Source organism: Arvicanthis niloticus, chromosome 13 (genome assembly GCF_011762505.2).
Source record: "Arvicanthis niloticus isolate mArvNil1 chromosome 13, mArvNil1.pat.X, whole genome shotgun sequence".
Taxonomy (NCBI): Eukaryota; Metazoa; Chordata; class Mammalia; order Rodentia; family Muridae; genus Arvicanthis; species Arvicanthis niloticus.
In genome coordinates this window covers 23040110-23055856 of record NC_047670.1, presented here as the reverse complement: position 1 = coordinate 23055856, position 15747 = coordinate 23040110, and the positions used below count along the sequence as shown (strand labels likewise).

The 15747-nt window shown below is 35.5% G+C and overlaps 1 protein-coding gene across 1 annotated transcript in view; it reads right to left on the bottom strand.

Annotated features, from left to right (window-relative positions):
• The window catches only part of Pkhd1l1 (PKHD1 like 1), a 145718-nt gene that overhangs the window by 33622 nt on the left and 96349 nt on the right, over positions 1-15747 (bottom strand). The window contains exons 53-61 of the mRNA XM_076912207.1: positions 11647-11798; positions 9643-9802; positions 8730-8901; positions 7688-7776; positions 7042-7190; positions 5019-5148; positions 3661-3779; positions 2754-2883; positions 1081-1254 (exon numbers count right to left, since the gene is read on the bottom strand). Coding sequence (XP_076768322.1) covers positions 1081-1254; positions 2754-2883; positions 3661-3779; positions 5019-5148; positions 7042-7190; positions 7688-7776; positions 8730-8901; positions 9643-9802; positions 11647-11798 — 1275 coding nt within the window. The remainder of the gene's footprint in view (positions 1-1080; positions 1255-2753; positions 2884-3660; positions 3780-5018; positions 5149-7041; positions 7191-7687; positions 7777-8729; positions 8902-9642; positions 9803-11646; positions 11799-15747) is intronic.

Sequence of the window (15747 nt, the reverse complement as noted above, 5' to 3'; positions counted from 1 at the left end):
TGACTCTAAATGGAAAGGTTACTAAGATAAATAATGGGGCATTTGAATATCAATGAAATGAACAATCACAATGGACTAGAGTGTAATAAATATGTTTAAATGCATTGCTTGTAACTAATAACAAAACTAATAACAAAACAAAGTTTTTGTTAGGCTAGAGATGACTTAGAAAGTAAAATTCTAGACATGATGCATGAAGTCCTGATTTCTATCCCCTAGAACCCGTATAAAAATTCATGTGTGGTGACTGTGTCTTGATAATTCCAGTGCTGGAGAGGTGAGACAAGAGGACCCATAAGGACTACTGGCCAAACAGTCTCACCCATAGTTCAGAGTCCTTGTCTCAAAAAATAAGGTGGAGAACAGTTGAACTGATGATGAACTCTGACTTCCATATGTACATGCATGTACCTATGTCTGCACACACATGAGCATGCATGTGTGAACAAGCTCATGCACACATATGTGCACTCACACAGAAGTACACAGATGCAAACAGACAGACAGACAGACATACACACATACACATGTGTGCGCGGAAATACACACACAGGAGATTGTCTTTGAAGTATCTAGAGAATCAATTCAATAGTCTATATGAGATGAGAGTCAACAGACCATAAGGGTTAATGAAGCTTAAAAAGAAACATTTTCTAGATTACAAATGAGGAGGGAATGTCAGAGTTAAAATAATACCAGATAAAACAAGATTGGATAGAATTTGGATGTTGATAGAGACAATGACGGCATTGTAATTTACTACATTGCTTTTCTCTGTATTTGTTATATTTGAAGTTTTTCTTAAAATAAACACAGGAGATGTTGTGAAATAATTTCTGTTTGGCTAGTGAAAAGTCTGGCCATCAATTAACTCCCTTTCTGGTTTGGTAATTCTTACTGTCTATGAAGATGAAATAAATAGTGAATAATGTTACACTTCAGAGAGGAGTAATACATGGAATATATAATCACACTTGACGTTCTGTTTTTCTGTGTGGTCCTATGGAGAAGTGAGAATTATAAGTATAGGAGACTATGTTATATGTCACTTGGGAAAAAATAAACTGAACTTATACTAACCCTTAAATGTCATCATGTTTCCAGTGAATGAACCAACTAGGATCCGTGCACCAAAAGAGTCCTTGAACCAAACCGAGTAATCCTCACCAACTATTTTGATGTTCCTACTCAGTATCCCAACATCAGCTGATAATGTGTAGCTCTGACTTGTTTCAGGGATCCACTGTCTTTCAGCTGCAAGCAGACAAATGGGTCATTGTCAGTATTGGGAAATGTTTTATATTAGTTCCTTTACAATATGTAAGGCAAACAACTTTCTAGCATGCCAAATGTTGACACAAACATATAAACTGAACAGATTACTGCTTAAAAAGAGATAAATGGCAAACTGAAATTAAGATATTGTTTTATTTAGATACTAATGCATCCAAGATATATCATCTCTTTAAAATAAAAGATTATTAAATTAGAAATTAAGGAGTTACTGCTTTTCTCCCCCCTTAATAGTTTTATACTTTTGTAAAATTTATGAAGCACAATGTGAAAAAAATCTGATATTGGTTTTCCTTAGACTAACTTAATTCAGTCAATATGTCTATTTTCAACCAAATCAATGTTACTGAAAACAGCATAACTTTGTTCTACTTTATGACTGAACAAATTTTTAACATATATATACCATGTTTTCTTTATCCATTCTTCCGTTGATGAATACCTAGACTTGGTTAAGGGCTTAATTCTTATGAATAGTGAATATTTTAAGATAATATGGGAGGGATAGATTCAAAGTACATTATATACTTTTATAAAACATCCTTATATAACAGTATTATAAACAATGAATACATGCTAATGAAAATAAAAAATGATAGGAACAGACAATGCTTACGATTATTTTAAGTAAGAGTTACAGTTTAATACTCATTGAAGGCATATTTGCACTTATATTAAGTTATACACGAAAACATTATTGCAGTGCAATTTGAAATGCTAGTTTTAATTTTAATCAATGAGGAGACACAGAGTTATTTAAGAAATGTTGCCCTAGGCTCTGAGTAGAATCTTCAAGGATTAGATAGTATTTTCCCAGCGCCTAGACCTGACATGGCTCTACGTTTATATGTATGTTGCATGTGAATTAGAATTCTGCATAAACATATAGTTGTGTATCAAGACACAATTTATACCTTTTTTGTTTTATTATGGTATGTTTATGGGTGTTTTGTTTGCATGTATGTCTGAGCGCCACTTTACATGTCTCTGTGCATTCAGGGGCCAGAAGAGGGCGTTAGGTTCACGGAAACTGGAGGTAGAAGTGGTTATGTGTCACTGTGTGGATGTTGGGAATCACAACCCAGACTTCTGGAAAATAACATTAACTGCTGAGCTATCTCTCAACTTCTGGATAAGTTTTTAGAATTCCATGATATACCAAGAATTACTTGGAAACTTAGAAAAGAAACAGGCAGGGATATACTCTATAGACTGATGTTTAATGGTCTTTGTGGAATACTTGTTGAATGAGTGAGTGAACAGATAAAGAATACATACAGCAAAGGTTATTGCGTGGCTACACATGAACAGTAGAATCCGCTGGTACCAAAGCCAACTATTCTGTCAAAATATTTGTGAAGTTTAATCAAAGAATTATAATTACAGGGTACATAACTAAAATATGACCCTTTCCAGACACTTTAATTATATATCCGTTTGGTTAAAGAGCAGCCACTTACCAAGGTGAGTGTAGGAAAGGCTATCATTGAGGATGAGAATTTTGTGCCCATGCAGAATTTTAGCAATCCTTCTGATCTCTGTCTGATGTAAATCATAGCTTGTGGTAGTTATTACAATATCTTCTCCCTCCTTAGGAAAATCCAAGTGCCAAAAGCAAGAGTAATTTTAAAAGTAGGTTTATGGTTCTTAGTAACAATCATTAAACAATTCTAAATTTTTATCATAGTAGCAATCAGGGTACTACCTGAAATAATAAACTATACATAGATCTCCAACGATAAATATGCATTGTTGATATTAAGAATTTTAAAGTATGACAACCATCCACATACTATGACACATACACAACTCCATGCCCACAAACACATGTACGCCATGTCCTCTACCCTCAACCACCTCCACACAAAAACACACACAATGAATAAATAAAATGCAAAAGAGGCTAAATTATGAAGTTTCTATTTGTATTCTACTATTCTCTCATTCAGCATAGGCATTACTTAGTATCATTGTGCTTGAAAGTGTTTTTCCCTAAGTATTAAACATTTAACATCAAAACTAACAAGTGATGAGGTAACCAAGATAAAAGTAAAATGTATTTAAAATAATTTCTACTGTCTTTTTTTTTCAGGAAATTTAAAATTAACAAACATTAGAACCAACAATTTTCATGTTTTTTCTTTTATTACTAAGGTGCCAATGATGCTCTTTATATAGTCTGAAGAACTTTGGACATCACGATTTTTAACTAATTGTTATCAGGTCATTCCTTGTAAGCCGACTGTATGATATACATTTCTCATACTGTTAATTACAGGAAGTAAACATATCAAGAAACTGATCAAGTAAAACTATATCAAGTAAACTGATGGCATATTCATCTTATAACGTATATTTGTTTTCTACCTGCCAATCCACAGCAGCCACCAGAGATAAGATTTTGGAGCCTGCCTCCGCAGTTTCTAACAGCTTAGTTTTATAAACTGAATGGGGAAGTCCATGCAGGTCCAGCTCACCAAACACTCCTGAAAAAGAGAACTCTTATCTACCACACAGTCCTGTGTTAGTGTAGAATGGGACTATCTACTGATGCATTTTAGCAAGCTTTTAAACATTGGAGAACAAGTGGAATGCAATGAGGTTGGTTGTGCAAACGTGTTGGCAGCTTGACCTACTTTTAGGAATCTAGACCAGAGTAAATTCTGCGTGAAAGGAAACATAAATCAGAAGGCTTATCAAAACATTACTTTGGAAATAATAAAAAATGGAATTAATGCAGAGGCACATAAATGATTAACTATATTTAATTATATTAATTGAATATTTATTCTAAATAAAGAAGAGTATTGTCTGTTGACAACAATTGATCTGCATCATATATCCATAAGTCAACAAAGAACCAAAAAGCTTCTAAGAACAAATGACATATGTATTTTAACCATGTTTTAACACAATGAGAACACAATAGATATTAGAAAAGAACCAGTATATGTGTATGACAAATAGATTAAACCAAAAAAATACAAGGTCGTTACTTAATATTAGTTTTCCTCAAGGTATGAGCTGGAAACATATATGATTTTAATAGTATTTTTCCTTGATTTTGTTTGTGATATTTGTAATAATGCCATTTTAAAAAACATAGAAAAACAAATATCTTTAAGGCTGAGTTTGCCTGTGTCTGTACTATAGTAATACTCTTATGTATCTCCCAAATGAATATGCAACACTATTAATAAAAGCAGCTGTTAATTATGGTCAAATTAAACTCTTTTAAGACCTTTGCCTTCCAGCTTTAAATAGGACTGTGCACAATACACTAATGCCTCAGGGAAATTAAGCTCAACGGCAGTTGTAAGTGCGCAACTGACTGTAGAGCCAACTGAGCCACAGACTGTTCATGAATACTGAAAATAAAATTAAGCGTCGGAAAGCGGTCTGTTCCGCAGAAGGCACAAAACATAAAAAGTATTATTGCTCTTTAATATCAAGGAAAGATTACGGAGAACTGATACTGAGATGTAGAGCTTTTTTAAATTTAGTTTTATAATACTTTACAGTTTGATTTGAAGTATACACAACCATATTGGTTATTACATTGTAATGTGCTATTATTTAATATTTTTTAAATTCTTCTCTGTGTTTAGTATAAATAAATGACTATAAAAGATTGCGATGCCATACTATTGTGAATTAAGTCCTGTGTATTTTGAAATAGACTAAAAAAAAAAGACAAAAGACATTTAGCATGTGATAGCACATACCTAAGACCTTTGCCCCTTGATTCAGTCCATCTGGAAAAGCCCATTCTGGGGTAGAATGATTTCCTCGAAGAACAATCTGTAATACTCCTTTAAAGGGGTTATCTTCCCAGCCACCAATTAATCTCCCTCCCTACAGTGAAGCAGAAAATTGTTAGTACTTAAAAAAATGAGCAGAAAAAAGCCTCATCCATAAAAGAAAATTAAGAAGATACCGGAAGTGTCGATAGTAAAAACGAAGGCATTTTGTTAGATCATTCTTGTAAGTGGAACTGACTTTAACCCATTAGCCTGAGGATACATAGTTTGAATGATTCTTCCAAGGTCAAATTCAGTAACTATTTACTGTCAGAATCAGACCAAGAACTAAGATCTTTTAAGACCTAAGCTAGTGGTGTTTGAACACGCTGCACTGTATTTGGATACAATAGGCCATACACAAAATATGCTTCTGGCTCTTCTGTCTAAGCCATACCAGTTATGGCCATCACTGATAATGATGAAGGCTGCCATCAAATGCTCACTGACTAATGTAGACCTAATGTAAGACTTCATCTGTATTAATTATAAACTTTGCCCTTTACACTAAGCTGATGAATTGATATTTTTATCTTTATTTTGTATGTGAAAAAAAAAAAAAAAACACTGCTCATGTGAGAGCTGTTGAACAACGTATCCAACATTACCCAACTAATGAACAGGGAAGATTCACACGGAGCTTTATTTTACCTCAAACCTTACATCTGCCCAAAATCGCAGGCTCTGTAAAGCATCAAAATTAGTTTCTGTACTTTATACTTTAACAAAAAAAAAAAGGCTAATTAATTTTAACATGGCATTTTAAAAAATGTTTTATTGATTATTTTATTTATTTTCACTTCAAAGGTTATCCCTTTTCCCAGTCCCCCACTGGAACCCCAATCCCATCCCCCTCTCCCCTGCTTCTATGAGGGTGCCCTCCTACCCACCCACCCACTCCTGCTTCATCCCCCTAAACTGGGTATTAATTCTTTTAAGAATTTCATGATGTATTTGTATCCTAGTCACCCCTACCTGCTCCTTCCTCTGACCCCCCATCCTCACAGATCCATTCCTGCCTCCCCACAGCTCTTAACTTCATGGCTTTCTTTTTTCTTTTTTTTTTCTTTTCTTTTTTTTTTTCATTTTTGTAAACAACCCACACAGACCAATTCCTGTTGCCCATATCCTCATGCATATGGGGCCATCTACTGGAGCATGTTTATCTGGCCAAGAATCCATGCTTGGGGATCTCAAAAGCCTCAGAGGTGAACCCACTGTTGTTACGTTACTAATGGGCACAGTATCAAACCGCTGTCTGCAGTTATGTACCTCTATACATGGCTCTCCGATCTCACCAGAGAAGTTTATTTGTGCAATAAATGTTCTCTTCAAACAATCCCCAAGAGGTTCTTTGTTCAGTCACTCTTTTCTTGTAAATAACATTAAGAAGGTAAAACAATTAAACCGATCAAACTGTTACAAGCTCAAGACCACCTGAGGTTTAGAAGAATGGGGGTGATTGTTCCAACAGTGGAAGCATCCCCTGGATTACTCTTGATTTCACAGTCCCATAGATGTCCACTCATTTCTATGAAATGTTGTCTGTTTTTCTAATTTTTTTTTTTTTTATTTTTCTCCCCAGAACACCTGAGAATTTGGTATTTGTTGGTGTGAATGCATAATTTGTAGTTAATCTTTATACAATAATATATATTTATTTATATGATAACAATATATCTTAATTATAACCAAGATAGCAACGACCATATACTAGAGAGTATGCTGTTAGTTATTCTAGTAAGGAAGATGAGGCCACAATTTTAAAAGAGCAGAAATACAGTGTATGTGTGTGAAGCTTACATTGTCTGTACTATGGCTGTGTGTGTGTGTGTGTGTGTGTGTGTGTGCCTACACACTGACTGAATATTTTTCTTGTTACTTCCATGCATTTTCATGTCAGAAATTAATACGATTAAAAACATAAATTATAAGACCCCACTCTTACCTGCACTGATATGTAGGTAGCATTTAAAACAACTCTTCTATAAGCAGGGCCTGCAGCTCCCAACTCAGATTTATCTTCTATTTCTAGAACTCCCCAAATAATGAGTTTTTCCATTGGGGGCATATCTATGTCAGCTACAATCCATGTTCCTAAAAACCATTAAGAAATACAGTGTAACCAACACACTGAAGCTAGTGGCAGAACATTGACAAGCCTAACAGCCAGTCTTGTCTTTGAAGTTCATGAATTCCTTCCATATCATGATCCCTATATCTCACAGAAAGCATGATATTGTGGTTTTGTTGCTGTTATTAGTGTTCTGTTTTGAAACAGTGTTATTAGGCTTCTGAAATTGTTCTTGAACTCCTGTGCTAAAGCAACACCCCTTTCTTGGTCTTCTGAGTCATAAGGAAAGCAGACACATGCCACCATACCCAGCTAATGTTATCATTAATAGGTTTAAATATACAGAAAACTGGAAATTTGTTTCATATCCAGACACAATAATAAAGCCCATGTCTTTCTGCTTACTTGCTTTTTCCCCATATAAGTTGCTTAAAGGCAGACTCGTGACTATTGCCACATCTTCTCCCCTGCAACACTGACATTACCTAAGTGCTAACATTTTACTTATCTATGTCTTTACCTTCAGGAATAACCACATTTGCTCCTGGGCGAGGCACAGTATAATTGTTCTCTGGGGATGATTGCCAAAAAGACTCATTTGACCATAAACTGGAAAAAAAGTAATGCTTTCATTAATAATCACCTTTATATTTAATGAGCACTTCCTTAAGGCACAGTGTTATATTAGATGTCTTAGGAGTGGTGGACTATGAAGTTGACATTTAATAATTTTACTAACTAGCCAAGTTAATGTGTACAATAAGTAGTACAAGACATATACAAGCTATGTAATTTTTCTATTGAGCCAAATAATTTTAAAAATTTGCACACATTTCTTCTCACCAAATCTTCATTTTGATAAATGGTAGTTTAATTAAACCAATTTAATTTAATTTGAGATGTGTCAGTTATTCTGTTTTCTTATAAGATCTGACCATAGAAAACTTAAAATCAGTGCATCCTATATCTATTTACGGGTCTCTGGCAAATATTGCTATCTCACAAAGTAGATGCTGAGGATATATTTGTGTAGATTCTGTAAACATAAAAACAAGAAATACAGTGTCTGACTTGCCCAGAATACATTGAAGTTATGCCCTGGACAGCAGCAGGGTAGGAGTTTGGGGTAATAGGTTTGTACTGCATTAAATGGAAACAAGCATGAAGTGCCCACTGGAAAGAGAAGGCCTTACCTTTTTGTAATTATGCCTTCTAGAAACTGCTTGCTAATAAAAATTTTCCTAGGGGATGTAATTACAAAGTTGATATCCTCTTGCTGGAAATGACTAGTAATGAAATGTAAGAGTCATTTACACACTAATTATGATTCATATGGTTAAAAAATAGCTGTAAAAACTGATAAGATAGAAGGAAAAGATTTCAGCCGAAAGAATTAAAATCGGTGATCAAACTTTCCACAATTGTAAGACTGTTAGCAACTTTTACATACAAGTTTTATGAGCTTTCTTTATTTTTTCCCTGGGGAGTAGATTATAAAATTAGAAAACCATGAGTGTGGATGTATCTTGTGAACCAAAATTCAGTGAAGAAAGCCTAGGTACTTGTAAGTGGCTGGTCGTTTCCTGGGAATTGGTTTTCTTGATGATGGATGAACTGGAAAGCAGTCTTGGAGAACACAGCAGTAAGCTTGGAAATTAATAATCACATCCTTCACATCAGGATCTAGGGTCCCAGAGATGGGCTGGCTCTGAGGAGGGTCGCTTCTCCCTGACACTGGAGCAAAATCAGCACGGTTTCCAGTTAATATGTTAACATGATGACTGAAGTTCTCAACCCTATACAAGCCGTAGCATTTTGGAAATATCATTTCCTCAGAAACAAAAAGTAGGTATTGAGAAACTTTACCAAGATAGATAGTATATTGAGATGAAGTATTACAAAGAATGAAAAAATATCTGTACAAACACTAATGCCTTAAGGAACTCCAGAGGTGGTTCAGCAGTTACAAGCATGGGTTGCTCTTCCAGAGGACCTGATTTTATTCTTAGCATCCACATGACAGCTCACAACTGTCTATACCTTATTTTCTAAATAGTACACATACACATTATACAAATGAAACATAAAACAAACATACACATGTGCATGGAAAATAAGAATACCTTAAATTTTAGTTTTATTCATTCTTAAATAATAATAATGTTATTTTCTGAAAGTAATTTTAAAGCTGTGAGTGGAATGTATACCAGTTGTCATTCTATTCACCTTTTGTAATGATAAATATTGTAAAATAATCAGGACCTTGTATAATTATATATTAGTATTATCTTTAAAAAAACAAGTTTTCTAAATTAAAGGACTTTTCAAGAATTAATTTTATGTCTAGTAGTTTTACTCAACAAATATATATCAAATTCTGATAATACAGGCTATAGTATGTCACATACTTCTATTGAGAAATTGCTCTCCTTCTTAGGTAAGATATTAAGTAAAACATCCCCAATGAATACATACCCAAGTAATAGAGAGTACTGGTGTTTGCTTCAAGATGCCAGTCACCATTCTTGCTAGAATTCCAATTCAATGGGTTTGTGGAGCCGTTCCTCATATCGACAACATTAAACATATCAGGGTTTTGAGTGAAGTTATGTGATATAATTACATAGTCTTCTTCCTAAAACAGTTGCAAAAAAGTGTGGCTTGGTTTATGTAAAAGTATGCTTCATATCATGACTTAGTTTTAATCTTGTGTTATTAGCTGATGTAGAGTGTTACAACCAAAGTTTGGTTCCAGTTTACCTTTCAACTGGCATTTATGTTTTGTTTGACATTTTGCAGGTCTATGTCAACAATGCTAGCTAGCTCATTCATTGAGGAAAAAAAAAGGATTTCTCTCCTTTCTCTTTCTCATTTGTTGTAGTGGAATTTTCCCCTAATTGATTAAATAATAAAGACAATTGTGAAGCCAATCACTGGGCAAGAAGAAGGTGGGCCGTCTGGGTCTGAGAGATGAAGAGGGAAGGCAGAACCAGGGGACTTTCTTTTGGACAGCGGGAGTGACATGACGTGGACAAGATGTAGGCCAGGGCCGGTTTTAGGTGGTGGAAGCCACCAGGATCCTCCACCAAAGGATTTCTAACATAGAATAGTTGGTGAATTTAGGATGCTAGATTCCTCGTCCAGTGATTATATTATCTGTTCATTCTAAACTAAGATTGTCTGGTGTTTTCCATTTCGCGGAGACTCAGCTGGGCTCCAGGGAAAGATAACCATGGCAGAGCCTGGGTTTGAAAAAGTGCGCTCCCAGCTAGGCATGGAAATTTGGGTGTGCTTATTGGTTTGGCATCAGTCAGTAACAAGGTTTAGAGGATTGGGAATGTGAGCTGGTTCCGCAGCAAGCGAAATGAGAAAAGTTGGGCGGATGCCACATGGGGTTATTAGCCACATGGGCGAGACCACCGGGGGTGGAGAGTAGCTGGCGCTAGCGTGGGTTGGTTTTTCAATATTACATGCAACAATTTCTCTCTCTCTCTCTCTCTCTCTCTCTCTCTCTCTCTCTCTCTCTCTCTCTCTCTCTCACACACACACACACACACACACACACACGTGCAAGTTCTATACTCATATGTACATATTAATGTGTAAGTATCTTGCATATGTAAATGTTTTTAAGGTACCTTCTCTATGGCAGCAAGTAATTAGAATAGTGCTGGACAGGGTTTTGGGTCACACAAATATGTAGCATCAGTAGAAGAATATAGAAGGGAACACCTCATCAAGACGCTGATTATAATTTCTGGACACTGGAGAATTGAGGTCAGAGTATGGAACTTTTACAGATTTTTATTTCTTTCCAAAGATAGTGCATATTTGCAAACATATAGATAGATATAAAATATTGCATTCTGTAAATAATGTTCTTATTTAGTTCATGATACAAATAAACACTTAATACTTGGGACACAACTAATTAAAGCTATTACCATGGTAACAAGGACAAAAACAGACAGTATCATAACATGGCAAAAAATTGCTTCCTTCTTAGATTTAGAGTGAGTGGGTCATACAGGGTGCATCACAGGCCTTTAAAAGATAGATTTGTGAAGTGAAAGCATTCTGGCTAATGGGTTAAGGAAATCGCTCAGTAGATAAGAGTGCTTGGTTTGGAAGCACATTGACCTGAATTCAAATTCCAAGGCCCCATGTAAAAGCCAGGCATGACTCATGCACTTTTAACTACATCGCTTAATGGTGTAGAGCCTGGAGGATACCTGAGGTTTTCTCCCTTCAGCCGAGCTTCAGGCTGAATGAGAGAACCCGATCCAAGGGGATAAAGACACATGTTCACATTTGCATACACATATGCTCTTATACCACACATACACAAACTCACATACGTTCACACGTGCACATGTATGTGTGTGCGCGCGCACACACACACACTCAGAAAAGAAAGAGATGGGTTTGTGAGGATGGCAGTGTAGGCTGCTGTTTTGTTTTCTGTAGCTCTTTCTTTACCTTAAATCCATAGAATGTGGAAGTGTATGATATGTTGGTTAAGTGCTCCACACCTTTAAAATACCAGTTAATGTGGTTTGCGTTTGGAATCAGAGCCATCCACCCTGACATATGGGTCAATCGTTTCTTCTGAAAGGGAACGATGCTAGTGCCTGTAGGAAAACATAAAATAAGCAGCAACCATAAAATCCACCTTCAAGAAATGCCTTTGTTTTTGAACAAAAGAAAATACAAATACTTGCTCAGTTTGTGGCATTTTATTTATTTATTTATTTATTTATTTATTTTTGGTTTTTTGAGATAGGGTTTCCCTGTGTAATCCTGGCTCTCCTAGAACTTGCTCTGTAGACTATACTGGGCTTGAACTGAGAGATCCACCTTCCTCCATCTCTCAAGTGCTGAAATTAAACACATGAGCCACCACACCTGATTTGTCTATGGAAATTCTAGGAAAGGACTCTATAATGTTTAAAATGCCTTTATCTAAAAACCCCTACTGTTTAATATTACATTTAACTCTGGTGTTCAATGTCAACTATAGAATTCTAATGAATACAGTAGTACTTTAATATGACACTCGATTATTTGGGTTATAATGAATACTATCCTTTCATTTTGTAACTATTTATGTTTTTATAATCATTTGAAATTTTAGCGTTTATTTAAAGGAAAACATTCATAAAACCCCAGCATCGATTTATTTATTTATTTATTTATTTATTTATTTATTTATTTATTTAAAGTATCATAGACTCTCAGGGGGAGGCCTGTTGTTCCATGTTGAACTTCAATGACAGAAGAAACATAATGAAATCTAGGTTTAAGCTACTGAGGGGTTTCATCATCATTACTTAGATACATAGATGGCGGGTAACTTGGTCATTTCAGTTCACCAGAGAAAAAGTAAGAATGCCTTTAATCAAATCTAAAATAATTGTATCATAATAAATGGTAAGGGTGGCACTGAATACTTGTCTCCCGTGAAGATCTGTTCACAATGCTCTGCCTTGCTTCCCTCTGCCCTCTGGTCGTTCTGGGTCAGAGAAGAAGTAAGAAGATGATAGTAAATCCATTCCTGTAATTATCTCCCAAGAGGGTAATATGGAGTCTTGGTGTTCTTGTGCCACCTTAATGAAGAGGACAGTTTCTACGAGTCAGCCTAGTTGACATAGTGCTTCCTCCACCATCTGGCTTCCTCCACCATCCCTTACTTTCTTCTTTCAGGACCAGCTCAGTCATATATCACACTAAGGTGATTTTTGCTACTTTATACTTTATATAGAAATAAACATTGGAGGCCGGGGTAGGGGACAGAAGTTTAGTTTAAGTTATTTGAATAATTTACCACTTCTTACATATTTTCCAGATCCTTTTCAATTCAAAAAGCAAAAGTCACTTCACTGAGAGGGAAGTAACAGTGGCCATTTCAAAGCCACCACACTTGTAAGAGCCACCATCTAGAAAGGGAACCGTGAAGGTAAGTGGTAGATTGAGCCCAGGAGTGGGACACGGGTGCTTATCCAGTTTCAGAGTGCACAGTTAAATAGATGTACAAATCTGATTGAAATATGGGAAGAATCTGGAATTCTTACAAGGGGCATCTTGAGAGACTCTGATGGGAAAAAGGTAACAAAATTCCAATATGTCAGTGTCTATACTAGCTAGACAGAGATACTTTTAGCATAGTTATGCTATAAATATGCTGGCACATTTATGCTATAAAATTACAAAAGAAGCTACTATTGAAATACCTCATATTTGTTGTAAATTATCAGTTGCCTTATCAATAGAGTTAAGTGGGGGTGGAGTATTTGGAAATACTGATGGCATATTAAAGTACAATTTTGAAATTATTTGTAATATGCTGAAGAAGAATGTCAAATTTTGATACCAGAGAAGGACAGGCAAGTGCACTTGATTCTGTTGAGAAAGTTTCTTTCTGTTGTCATAATTACTTATTACATGTTTGGATTAGATAATCACAGATACAGGCTTAGTGATCAAGAAGCTGCATCATTTGGCCTTACCCAGAGTATGTAAACAATAGTATTTATTGTAGATGTTATAAAGATTATGTTTAGAAAATCTTTGAGTCACCCATGTTCTCACCCATTTTCAGAATCTTCAGTCTATCATAACAGTCTGTGGTATGCTGGTGCATGGTAGACAGATACTTACTTTATTCAGATAGGATATAGTTCATGATGTTTCAACTTAAGGAGTTTTGGACTTTATATTGGTATGTCATAAAAATAACAATAATTATTATTCAATTAATTACATCATATATTCAAGCCATTGTTATAAAATAGGCTTGTGTTAGATGACTTTTCTGAGCTAGGGGCTAATGTAGGTGTCTGCAAATAGGTAAAGTAACCTAGACTGAAGCATCTTGTTTAGTACAGTATGTGCATTTTAGTACAGTATGATGCATTTTCTTTCTTTTTTCTATTTTTATTGCTTATTTTGTTTATTTATATTTCAAATGTTATCCCCCTTCCCAATTTCCCCTCTGCAAACCCCATATCCTATTTCTCATCCCCACTTCTTCTATGAGGGTGCTCCCCCAGCCACCCAGCCATTTTTGCCTCACTGCCCTAGCATTCCCCTATGCTGGGGCATTGAGCCTCCACAGGACCAAGTGCCTCCCATCTCATTGTAGCCAGATAAAGCAATTCTCTGCTACATATGCAGCTAGACTCATGGGTTCCTCCATATGTACTCTTTGGTTAATGGTTTAGTCCTTGGGAGCTCTGGGGGGGATCTAGTTGCATTTTCAACTTTACTCATTTTCAACTAGTAACAGTTTTATCAGAATACAACCCATTGGAAGTCAAAAAATATTATTAGTTTCTAAATAGATGAGTAAATGGATAGATATATTAAATGATGGATAAATAGATACACAGATTTGAGCCACTCAATATAGGCTAGCCTAGGTGTAAATGAGAAAAGACATGTTTAGTTACTGTCTTTATATTGAAGAGACAACAAATCCTTAGGGAGGACTAAGGGAACTAAGAACCATTCCTCCTAGACAGTAAAGAAGACAACTATCCTCTGTAGACCAATGTGTTGTGAATATAGTCCCCATGATGGTGTTAGTGAAAGCCTTGGAACTTTTAAAAGGTGAAGCCTCTTGGGAGGTATTTGTGTCATTAAGAACAGGGAAGGGAATATGAAATGATTCAGTAGTTTTGTTTCACTGTAGTTCCTCACCACAATGTCCTTCCTCTCCACAGGCTCAAAGGCAACTAGGCTCACTAATCACAAATAGAAACTTCAAAAAACGGAGCCAAGATAAACCTTTCTCTGTACAAGTTAATTATCTCAGGCTTTTGCTGCAGTAATGGAAAGGTGAGTGATGACGTAACACACTGTAAGGAACTGCAGAGGCTTGTGAGACAGCTGAAGACTTATGACGTAGGAGAAGCAAGCTTACAAGTTTCATTTGGCTGAAAAATTGCATATTGATTGTGAGTAATTACTTCAACCTAGTCAGGCAATAATGCCAACTACAACCAGTGTATAAGAACAATCTTATTACTGTTAAAAATCAATAGTCCCTGGGATTTCATATGTATCTGTTGATTGATCCCACTCTTTCAGCGAGCATAAAAAAAGTTTATCTTCAATGAGAGTGGCTTCTAAGGATATATCCTTACTGCCTTGTTCTGATGACTATGTCAAGTTTCAGCTTCTTGTAATATCATCTGGTAATTCATCAATCAACAGAACATGTATATATGCATGAATGTATGTATATATGTATGTATGTATATATGTATGTATATATGTATGTATGTATATATGAATGTATGTGTGTATGTACGTATGTATGTATATATGTATGTATGTATGTATGTGTGTATGTATGTATGTGTGTATGTATGTATGTATGTGTGTATGTATATATGTATATATGTATGTATGTATGTATGTATGTGTGTGTGTGTTACATATGTATCTCTCAAGCACTCACCTTGAATAGCAGGTTTTCTGCCTGAAATACAACTGGCATAAATTTGTGTTTTGCAATATTTAGAACACCATGAAGTAACTTAAGAAAATGATAACAAGAAACTAGGAAAACATTGAAAT